Below are 12369 nucleotides of genomic sequence, written 5' to 3' on the forward strand. Positions count from 1 at the left end.
TTCAGTGGATAATTAGACAGATTCCCAGGAGTGTGGTATGCATATCACTAGTAATAAGCAGAATGACTTTGAGTCATTTAACTATATGAACATATAATTTTAAAAACTGAAAAAAAAATATGTAAAGCTAGCACATTTAACACGTGGTGTGTAAGTTAAAGTTAAGTTCTGCTACATATAAAGAAAACCCACATAACAGTGGACTAAAAAAGATAGAGGTTTCTTTTTGCATCATCTAAGTCCAGAGGAGGTATTCCAGGGCTGGTAGGGCAGCTATGTGGTCAGGCATGAGACAGGCAGGCATCTTCCATCTTTCTGTTCTGCTATTCTCAGTGCCTGTTCACCTTGGTTAACTGCATTCTAAGTCACAGAGAGGAGAAAAGAGCAAGGTAAAAGAATAGGCCTTCTTGCTAAATAAGCCCTCTTTAAAGAGCTTACCCAGGAACACCAGCTAATGTGTAACCCTAGGCAACACACAGAATAATGCCCTGGAAATAAGTGTATATTTCTTCTAGTAAATTATAATATTTAAGAAGAAAATGTGGTTAAACTCAGTATTATGTGGAATTGGCCACTTGTAATCTTGGAAATATCTGCTACCTTTTCTGGAAATTTGGTAGAATCTATGGGCAAAGGAGTTCATATAGAGCCTAATGCTGAAGCTTAGAAGGTAGAAGGCAGATCCTAACTTACATCTCATTGGCTACCCCATCTGTAAATAAAGCTTGATATTTTTTAAAGTAAGGCATACTGCTGCTTCCAAAAATAATAGGGGTCCTATAAGTATGGAAGAAGAGGAGAATGGATATTGGGTAGACAACTAACATTTACAGTTGTAAATACACTTATTTAGGTAAAAACCATTAGTGAATTAATGAAAAATGTAGAGTGAATAAGTAATATAGACGGAGCAAAAAATAAGCCGCTGACATTTTTAATGACATAATGGCTAGAAAATGGGAAATATTGCTCCTAAATCTGATAGTTGCCTGCAAACAGTGTTATAGTTTGGGCAGAATAAGCAGCCCTACTACTCCATTTTCTCAGGCAGTAGCTTCGGTTTAGTTGGACATGGGTTGGAAATTGCAAAAACCCCATTATTTTTTTTCTTGCCATTATTCCCTTCTACATGGATGAGTTTACCAAATAAGAACAACTAACTGCTGGTGTATTTTCAGTTGGGAATTAGTGTGAGGCAGCCAGGATTAGAAGCCCAAGATGGATTTGGAAGGCAATTTAGGTGTTTTAAGGAGTTCCCCAGCTGAGTTGGGAGTCACTAGGTATACATGCTGAAGTCGAGCAGAGATCAAAAATAAGAGCTTTATTTAAAATATTGATTTTGGAGGGCAAGACTTAGGTCTGTTCAGAGGAGTTGCTAGCACTCTATTGTATTGAGATTGACCTCCCAAAATTTTGGGGTTTCTTCCTTGGGGAAAGACACTACTCTTCCAGGTTTATTGCATTGCTAAGGTCAGATGAGATTGCATGCTTTCAATAAGCATGTGGCACTGAAAGGAGAGAAAGAGTTGAGAGAGGCAGAACCAAGAAAGCTCACTTCCATTTCACAAACTGAACAAAGGAATAATTCTTTACCCATGGAAAGGAATAAATTGGAGGAGGGGAGATAGAGAAATATGGAGTATCATTTAATGAAGGTTTCTGTATATCAAGATAGAGAAAAAGAAGATAGTAATTCCCCAGTAAGGAAAAAGACTAGGCTAAAAATCCCGCTTAGAATCTGTCTCCTGATCTAGGTGATCATAAGAAATTTCTTTATCAGTCCTTAAGAGAAAGATAAAGCATCCTACCCAGTTGGAGGGGGTCCAGAATTGAACTTAGAGAACAGTGAGTATATGTTAAAAGTAGAACCAAACTCAGTTGTGCCTGCATCTATAATCAGTATTGTGGATCAGCTGTCAGCAGATGAGTCTAGGCTAATGTTTAAGAAACTCAGTGACTGGGACACCTGGGTGGCTCAGTGGTTGAGTGCTTGCCTTCAGTCCAGAGCATGATCCTGGAGTCCCAGGATTGAGTCCCGCATCGGGCTTCCTGCATGGAGCCTGCTTCTCCCTCTGCCTATGTCTCTGCCTCTATCTCTGTGTCTCTCATGAGTAAATAAATAAAATCTTAAAAAAAAAAAAAAAGAAACTCTGACTAGTGACCTGAATTTCCATAGGTAAAGCTATCAGCAGTAAGTGAGCAAGATTATAAGGAAGGTTCTTTTTAGGTAAGGGCCTGTAACAGAGGTGTTTACATTTTTCTCTACTTCAAAGAATTGCCTCAAAAGTAAAAATTTTTTGGTTTAACTAGTTTTGAGCCACCAGGGGAGGCTGTTGATTAAGTGTCTCGATGCTTGATTTCGACTCAGGTCATGATTTCAGGGTCATCCTCAGTGTGGAGCCTGATCCAGATTCTCTCCCTCTCTTTCTCCCTCTCCCTCAATACACACTTTCTCATAAATAAATGAATGAATGAATGAATGAATGAATGAATGAATGAATAAATAAAATCTTAAAAAAAAAACTAGCCTCAAATAAGTACAAAATGATTGAAGTCAGAGCCACCATTAATAGTCACAAAACAAGTGCCCCATGCTTAGTTGGTTAAGCATCCATCCAACTCTTGATTTCATCTCAGATATTGATCTCAGTCATGGTCCCATGTCATAGTCTGTGATGAGCATGGAGCCTGCTTGGGATTCTCTCCCCCCCCGCCCTTCCCCCACCTCTTCCTCTCTTAACAAAAAGTAGCCACAAAATGGACCAGTCCCCCAGTGTTTCCTATTCTCAAATTGGCAGAAATAACAGCCAAGAAACAAAATAGAAATTACAGTCTCTTCTTCCATCATCCCCAATAGTATAGTGATCTGTTCCAAGACCTGGTTATCACCATAGGAATAATCTTTGATATGGATGGAAATAGCTTTCTTCCCTGTAGGAGGATGTACTTTTGAAGACACCTTATTTTTTAACCTACTTACAGATTTCTTTTTTGGATAATTTCTTTTGTCATTTCTAGGGATTTGGGGCAGAAAGGGAAGGAGACAGCATGTGCTTAGTCTGTGATCTTAAAATACTCTAATAACCCCCTTTCAGAGTGATCTTGTGACCTATTAACCCTGTCTAACATACCATATTAGTCAGGGAAAGCCCCCAGGAAAACCTGGGTACACAGCCAATAACTAAAGTTTTTTTAAATTAACCTTCCATTGCCTTCCAACATCCCTGTCTCTCTGTTACCTCTGGTGAATTGTGGAACTAGCCTAGACTTGATATAGGTCTATTTTAAGGGGATCACCTACTTTCTGACACGACTTCCTGAGACTTAATCTTTAGGCATCCTGTCTCCACAGAACAGTTGACCTCTAGATCCTGAGAGCACAGTAAGTTGCTTTGCCTTTTTTTTTTCTTTTTTTCTTTTTTCTTTTTAAATTTGGGGCTAGTAGCCAAAATACCACTTGAAATAGAATTTCTTAAAGACCCTTAAACCTCTGTTACACAGGACAGCTATAACAGTTATTTCCTGCATGTATCTGAACTTGTGAGCTTACATCTATTATTAGTAACATTATTTTTAGTAAATTAAGTGAATTATAGAAATCTACAATGCAAAAAAATAAGTCCATTTTATAGTTATGTCTCTTATTTTCTGTGGATAAAAATCAGTTTCTAGATCACTAGATACTTCCTGGTCCCAAACTTGCTTTATGCTATCCTAACACTTGTTTATTGTCTATTGTCAATGTATTGAGGTTGCTGATGTTTTCTACACTGATGAGTGAGGATGGGAAGGCGTTTTAATCTGATCACTTAAGAATCTGGTCTTAACTCTTAACTGTATTTTCTTAGAGATACACTCTGTAAGTACCTTTTTTTCCCAATTTCTGTTACCCCCCTTTCCCAACATGAATGCTGTTGTACTACCATATCATCCAGATTCATATTATTTAAAATAGTCTAAAATTATCCTGCATATTTAATCGGTAGCTTATTTATTAATTTTTTCCCATAATAAATTTAAATTCCTTAAGGGCATAGATCTGATATTGTTCGACATTAAATCCTAAAAACCTATAATATTTCGTGGTATATAAGTACATTTTGGGATGAATGCACTGTTGGTGATTTTTTAAATTTTCATTCTGGGGCAGGGAATGATGACTGATGGTATATCAAGGATATCATTTTTAGCTGACTTATTGAAACTAACCAAATAGGATCTTCTCTCAGAAATCCTGTTCTATTCTTGTTTATGTTAGTCTGTCCTTGGGCTATCTTAGATAGGCTGTTCCACTTAGGTAACAATTCCTACATTCTTTGCTTGCTTTGTACCATTCCCTGACCAATTTAGAGAGGGAGCAAATGTATTTGTTCCTAGATAGAGCAGAGGAAGATTAATGTTGGAGATCATCTTTTGGAATTCTCTAGAGGAAAATGAATCCGACTTGAATGTAGAAGTACCAGCTCACATTCCTTGGTTTATTCCTTCTTTCTAATTGTTCCATTAGAACTTTAGAAGAAAGGGGCACCTGAGAGGCTTAGTCACTTAAGCATCTGACTCTAGATTTCGGCTCAGGTCATGATCTTAGGATCATGCCCCATGCTTGCCCTGGGCGTGGAGTCTGCTTGAGATTCTCTCTTTCCTTCTCCTCCTCCCACTCACATGTGTATGCTTATGCATTCTCTCTCTCTCAAAAAAAAAGACAAAGTCATGGAAAGAAAAGAAAGTTAATTTTATCTTTAGTAAGTAAAACAGCAAGTTAAAACAGAGTTTGTGAAGAAGCTGGGTGATTATGAAGAGGCTATGCAAATGTTCTAATTACAGTTCAGTGATGATAGGGCTACTATTTTGAGGTATATTTTCTGAGATTTATTTAAACATTTTAACTTCCTCACTTTTTTATTACTCATATTTTTTCCTAATAGCAATAGTTGATGACTTTATCACAATTGTGATCAAAATAAAAAATCAAAACAGTAGGGTATTTTGGGACAATAAAAATTAAGAGACTATTTCAAAGTTTGTTGTGCAATGTAGAAACCCTAAGGACTGAGGCAGGAATCTGAATGGCAGGAAATAAATTGTAACATAAAAAGAAAGATATTTTGGGAAGAATATAGGTAGCTCATAGGATGGAAAGAAAACTACATAAACAAACTTCAGAAAGGCAAAACCAGGCATCTCTAGGGAGATCTTTTCACTACTACATTGCTACTGAGGTAACTAAGCTCCAGAGACTTTTCAGCTTGTTTCTTTTCATTTGAATTTTAAAGTTTCACAAGTAGAGTTTCAAATTGAACATAATGGTGTGAGACTATTTCCTTTCTACTCTTGTTTTCACACAAAAGCAACATGATGAACTCAGGGATTTTTGTTTTGTTTTTTAAGTTACACATTTGCTATATGGAGAAAATTGGAAAGAGACTGAAATCAATGAAAGTATACTTAGGATATTTGTTGAGTATCTCCTATGGACCAGACACTGTGTTGAGTATTTTGCATGCGTTAACTTGTTTAATTCTCATGATAACTTTGTAAGTTAAAGATAATAATAGATTTCACATTTGAGAAAACTAAAGTTTGAAGTTGAGTAACTCATCTAAGGTAGCACATTAACAATTAGGAGTAATTAGAAGGCTTTTGTAATAAAGCAAGAAATTTTAAGGACCTGAACTAAGTAAGATAGGACCAATAAAGTTTAGAGAATGTTTATATTAAAAAAATGTAAAAAAAAGGAGGAGGCAGGAATAACTTGTAGGTTATCAGAAAGTAGATGATGTTTTTTTATTCAAAAGGAGGAATAGTTTTTTTATCTTTTTTTTTTTATTTTTATTTATTTATGATAGTCACACAGAGAGAGAGAGAGAGAGGCAGAGACACAGACAGAGGGAGAAGCAGGCTCCATGCACCGGGAGCCCAACGTGGTATTCGATCCCGGGTCTCCAGGATCGCGCCCTGGGCCAAAGGCAGGCGCCAAACCGCTGCGCCACCCAGGGATCCCAAGGAGGAATAGTTTTGATGGTGGAAGTGTTAGGAGACATTGGATACTTGTCAGTTTAAGGCATTTTAATTGTCCTTGGGACTTGCTCACAGGTATCTTGCTGTACTCTTGCCCCCTTGTAATCTCCCCACACATAATTCCCCACCTCCGCCTTCAAGGCTCTCCTGCTCTTGGTTACATGTAGCTCTCTGCCTCCTCGATACATTGTACACACACAGGCCTTCTACTTTTCCTGAGTGACAAATTGCTTCTTACATTGGGGTCATACTGGCTAATTCCTGTGACTAGAATGTTCTTTGCCAACATCTTTTCATGGTATTTCTCCTTTTTGATATTCACTCTTGCGTCAGATGTCAACTTCTCAGAGAGGCTTTTTTGCAGCATCTCTCTTCCATGGCCCATACCAGCCCTCCTCCTCTGTAACCTCCCATCCCCAAATCACCTTTCACTGTACTTATCACTTTCTGAAACCATGTTCATTTGCAGTTTACTTGATTATTGCTGTTTACTTTCACTAGATACAAAGCTCCTTGAAAGCAGGGGCCATATATATTCTCCATCTAGACATGAGAACAGTCCCCAGTAGCATATGTAAACTCAGTGCATAGTGTGAAGTCCTGCGTGACTCATCAAACCACTTCAAGGTTGTGGTAACTTGCAGCAAGCCACAAAATGTGAATTACGACATATACATCATACAGGTCCATAATTAGTAAACCTTAGAGTTCCATGAAGAATTCACATCCAGTGATCTCACTGCAGAAATTATAATTTTGTTTAATTCTGTCATCCCTTTGGTGACAAATTTCAGAATGGCAATTTGGATGCTTTTTTTTAACCTGAGGAAAAATTCATCTTCGGTAATTGCAAAATTCTCAATGTATCTTTTCTCTTAAAGGCTCAATCACAAGATATAGTTCCAACCATAGGATTCAGCATTGAGAAATTCAAATCCTCCAGGTAATTCACTTTATTACACTTGTGACTAAGAAATTATGGGCGAAAGATGATGATAATATTAGATCTACCTAGTTATGCCTTCTACTCTTAGAAAAAGTAATTTGTTGTTTCAGAAGTCCATAGATGTTAAAATATTTGTACCACTACCTTTGGATTATTTTTCAGAATTTAGAGGTTAGACAAATTTGTATAAATATCACTAGCAAGGAAAACATCTTTTTATATATGTTATTCATTACAAAATCATATTTATATTCCAAAAATTTATTTTATGGGACTTGTACTTGAAAAATTGGCTCAAGTTGAATATTATATATTCAAGGGTGGTTTCTTTGAAAACAATTTAAAATTTTAAGTAAAAGTAACACCTTAAGTTAGTAGATTATAATGTAGTCATGGTTTGTTTTGTTTTGTGGTTTTTTTTCTGTAGTTTGTCTTTTACAGTGTTTGACATGTCAGGTCAAGGAAGATACAGAAATCTCTGGGAACACTATTATAAGTAAGTATGTTTATAAATGTTGGTTAACTAGAGGATTATATTTTAAAAACAATAATGATTAACAAATAAATCCAAAGGATTACATGGGCTAGGTTGTAATACTTATTTTTTATATCATTTAAGCTCATTTCCTAATTTTAAAAAAGTATAATCATACTTCATATTATTTCTTAAATGCTTCAGGCCCTTTATGACCTTGTATCTTTGCATATGCTTTTGTTTGTTTTTAATGCTCTGTTCTGTTTTGTTGCAGTTTAAGGTTAATATAGTCATGCTTTAAGATTAACTCAAAAGTCACCTCCTCTGTGAAATTTCACCATTTTACCCAGGTGTTTTGTCCTCAGTATTCACATAGTACTTGACCATACTTCTTATGTCTTAAAGTCATGTACCATAGCTGCCTGCCTAATAAAGGTGTGAATTCTTCAAGAGCAGAAATTATTTCTTAGATTATTTCTTCAAGACCAAGTACAATGCTAGACATATAGATCAGTAAATATTTATAGAATAAATTTAGTTAAAATAGCAGTACTAACAGTTGATCCATTTGTTCTACAAGCAATTCTAAACAAGATATTTTTCAGCATATGCAAACAAAAGTGCTCACTAATTACTTCAGAGTAAGAACTGTCAAGTTACTAGAACCCAAATTATAATACCCTCTCAAGGTTTGCATCTGTAATTAAAATGAATTCATTAACTTTTAATATTACTAGGACTCCATCATATAAAAGCAATGTAACTTACTTTTGGAGTCTGAAACTTATGAGTATCCCTTGACAAAATGCCCTTTTGTCATTATGAACTCCCGCCTTGAATGGCAGTGCGGTGACTGCCAGATCAGATTTTAATTTTTATTGAATAACTGTTTCCTGCTAATGTGGAAACAAACATTGTATTCCTTAGATATGACCAAAGGAGATTTTTTTCAGATATTTTTTTCAATGAGTGTTTTAATAGACTGAAGTCCTATTTAAATCGTATAAATCCAGAAGACTTCTGAGGTACAGAAAAAAAGAGTTCTTCAGATTTGAGAGTCAGTTTGGTAAAGGAAAAGTGGCATGTTTATGGGCTTGCATTAAATTCTCTGGGGAAATGTGAAGTTTTTGTTTTTGTTTTTTAAGGAAATGTGAGTTTTCAGTATAGAATTTTTTTATTTTTTTATTTTATAAATAAAATTTATTTTATTTTTATTTTTATATTTTATAAATTTTTTTATTTTTCCTCCAGTTAGTTGATAATTCTTTTTTTTTAATGCATTTATTTTAGCTACTTTTTTTAAAATGACATTTATTTTGGGACGCCTGTGGCTCAGCAGTTGGGCATCTGCCTTTGGCTCAGGGTGTGATCCCAGGATCCGGGATCGAGTCCCACATCCTCCATCCCTGCATGGAGCCTGCTTCTCTCTCTGCCTGTGTCCCTGCCTCTTTCTCTCTCTGTCTTTCATGAACAAATAAATTTAAAACTCTAAAAAAATAAAATAAATAAACTGACATTTACTTTAATTACAGATAACAAAAATGTATAGAAAATAGCACTTTTAAAAAAGGAAACATCTCTGATTTTAAATCTTTTTTCTTCAAAATCTTTTTGGAAAAAGTTATGTAGGAAAACTATAGTTAAATTGCAGGTTGAAGAGTGAATAAAGTTACAATGGAGAAGTCTACAATCATAGTAAATTTGTATCCTGTATCTATATTTTTCTAATTATGAAAGAACAGGTGCATTTTAATGCATTAGACTGAAAGAGGCTAAAAAAGATCAAGTGTGCTATTGGCAAGATAAGTCACTCTTATGGTGAGAATATGTATAACATCTTTCTCAGGGAAATTTACCACTATCTTTTAAAATGAAAAATGTTCATGCTCTCTAGCCGTCATTTTGCTTCTTGAAAAGCATCCTATGACTAGCACTAATGGGCAAAGATATACATAGAAGAATGTGTGTTGAACACTGTTTACAATAACATATCTCAATTATAAAAAGAATACTACTCTTAACACAAATATGTGCTTAGTATATACAGAGAAGAAAAAAATTTAGTGGAATGTGCACCAAACCATTAGTAGCATTTGTTTTTGGAACAATAAGATTATAAGAGAAGTTTACTTTGCATTGGATATGATTCTGTAATGTTGACTATGATGTGATTATTGCATATTATCTTTATGATATAGAAAAGTACTAAAGTATAAAATATAAGGAGTACACATTTTTTAATATTTGGAAAATATAGAAAAGAATAAAAAATCTTTTCTATAAATCTCACTACAATAAATTTACCATTGTTAATCTTTTTTATGTTTTATTTTGAAATATAAAATATACATGTTACATAATTGAGAAAGGCGTCTTCTAAATTATGTACCATATATAGTTTCATATCCTGCTTTTTCAGTTTACATACTATGATAAGAGTAAATTAGGAAAACATACAGAGAATATAACTAATGACTGCTTATTATTTTTTCATATGCCTGTGCCTATTTTTTAATCATTCTGTTTTTGGACAAAAAGGCTATTTTCAGTTTTTGAAGATTATAAATTCCTTCAGTTAACACATCTTGCTGCATAAATCTTTGAATCTTTGTTATAGTTCATGCTTTCTTAGAATAATTCCGGAAATAAAATTACTGGCTCAAAGAGATTGAACATTTTTAAAACTGTTGGTAGATATTTCCAATCAGATCACTTTCTATGGCTACTAGTAATGTATGGTGATAATCTATGTTCATTTCTTTTTTTAAATGATAGAAGGAAACAGTACTAAAAAGTTGTTTTATTTTTATATTCATGTGATTACTAATGATATTGAACTTCTAAAATCTTAATTTATGACTGGAATAAGTGATTCCCAAAAATAAGGTGAAATGTCCAATAAATATATGAAAAGATATTGAACTTTACTAGCAATTAATGAAATACAGTGTAAAATAGTATGCTGTTGGAGTGGCAAAAGTGGAAAAAATGTTAAGAGTCCTGCTGAAGAGCAGGTAGGAAAAGTGCTTGTAGTGTAGTATAAATTGATAAAGCATTTCTGGAATACAGTTTGTCAATGTTTATCTAAAACTTTAAGTTTTGTATGTATTCCTAGAAATTCTATTCCTAAGAACAAGTCTTGGGGCATCAGAAAATTTTAAAAATGTATTTAGGAGGATGCTTGTTCCAAAGTTTTTTACAATAGTGAAGATTAAAAATCTCTTAAGGCTATAGTATTTGGATATGCATGATGACATGCATATCCATGCAATGGAATACTTTATAATCATTAAAAGAAAAGTTCAGAGAAAATCTGATTTTTTTAAGTGCCACTGTGATGTCTGAGTATTTAAGCCAATTCAGTGGCTGGTTATCAGCTTTAAAAAAATCAAATAGAATAAAATAAAAGCTATTTGTAACTATTATTATTATTTCCAGAAACTTATTTCAAATACAGTTAACGTATACTTGTGTGTCTACTGCATCTTAATGTAAAATAGTATTTCTCACTATGGTTATGGTAAAAAAAAAACAATATTTGAGGAACACTGATGTAGAGCTTTAATGTTTCGTATAAAAGTAGTTCAAACTATTCTGCAGAAAATGATCAAGGAAATGTATATATATCAGAAAGGCAGGGTGTAAAACAGCAAGATTCTATTTAAATACAAATGTAAGTACTCATATATGAATATATATGAATATATATGTCAAAATTTATTTACTCCAAAATATTAATAGTGATTGTATAATAAGATTATGGTTTTACTCATAATTTTTAAAAAATTATGAAATAAGTCATTAATGATGAAATAAGTCAATTACTATATTATCAACCGAGAAAAATTATTTTATATGAAATATGACTAATGGTAATATATCAATTACTCATATAAACTAATATGAAATGAAGAGATAATATACACTTTAGGAAATACAGGTGAGGGATCCCTGGGTGGCGCAGTGGTTTGGCGCCTGCCTTTGGCCCAGGGCTCGATCCTGGAGACCCGGGATCGAATCCCACATCGGGATCCCGGTGCATGGAGCCTGCTTCTCCCTCCGCCCGTGTCTCTGCCTCTCTCTCTCTCTCTCTCTCTCTCTGTGTGTGTGACTATCATAAATAAATAAAAATTTTTAAAAAAAAGTTTAAAAAAAAAAGGAAATACAGATGAATACTAAACATGGAAAAATGTATGAATTTATCTCTCATTTTCTCATTCCTTATACAGAGAAGGACAAGCCATTATTTTTGTCATTGATAGTAGTGATAGATTAAGAATGGTTGTGGCCAAAGAAGAACTTGATACTCTGCTGAATCATCCAGGTATGTGTGTGTCTGTAATATCTGTGCTTTAAATTTACATAAGATAAGTTACATAAGATGTTTTGTTCTTTGGTGTTGGCAGAGCGTTACTTATATATGTAATTATCTCTTATTTTAAATTTTTGAACTCTTTAATTGAAATATAATTAACTTACAGTGTTATATTAGTTTCAGGTGTACAATATAGATGGTGTAGTTACCATCTATACATTAATGACTACATACTCCCCTTTGTTTTTGACTATTAAAATATAGTAATTATGCAGAATTTACATTTTTACCTATAGTACTGTGTATTTTTTAAATTTCAAAGCTTTTTGCAGTGTTTTCCAGGTCCCCAACCTTTATTCCCCCCAAAACAAAAATGTTCTTCTGATTGCATATATGTGATTACGCAGCATTTCTTACATATTTATTCTGAGAATTCTTCTAAAATAGATCTTTTCTATTTTTAAATTTTAACTAGCAGCCCTACCTCTTCAAGATACCAGTATTAACAATTAGGTATTTTTTCCACATTATTATATACTAAAATGGGATCATATTGTCTGCAGTCTTCTACATCTACCTATTCTTAGAGAATGCTAAATGAGGGAAATCCTTTCA

The 12369-nt window shown here is 33.9% G+C and overlaps 1 protein-coding gene across 2 annotated transcripts in view; it reads left to right on the forward strand.

The window, feature by feature from the left end:
• Window positions 1-12369, forward strand: part of ARL6 (ARF like GTPase 6) — a 41607-nt gene that overhangs the window by 3821 nt on the left and 25417 nt on the right. For both annotated transcript variants that reach the window (XM_072721188.1, XM_072721182.1), the window contains 3 exons: window positions 6900-6961; window positions 7392-7460; window positions 11669-11763. In XM_072721188.1, coding sequence (XP_072577289.1) covers window positions 6900-6961; window positions 7392-7460; window positions 11669-11763 — 226 coding nt within the window. The remainder of the gene's footprint in view (window positions 1-6899; window positions 6962-7391; window positions 7461-11668; window positions 11764-12369) is intronic.

Source organism: Vulpes vulpes, chromosome 1 (genome assembly GCF_048418805.1).
Source record: "Vulpes vulpes isolate BD-2025 chromosome 1, VulVul3, whole genome shotgun sequence".
In the NCBI taxonomy this organism is placed as follows: domain Eukaryota; kingdom Metazoa; phylum Chordata; class Mammalia; order Carnivora; family Canidae; genus Vulpes; species Vulpes vulpes.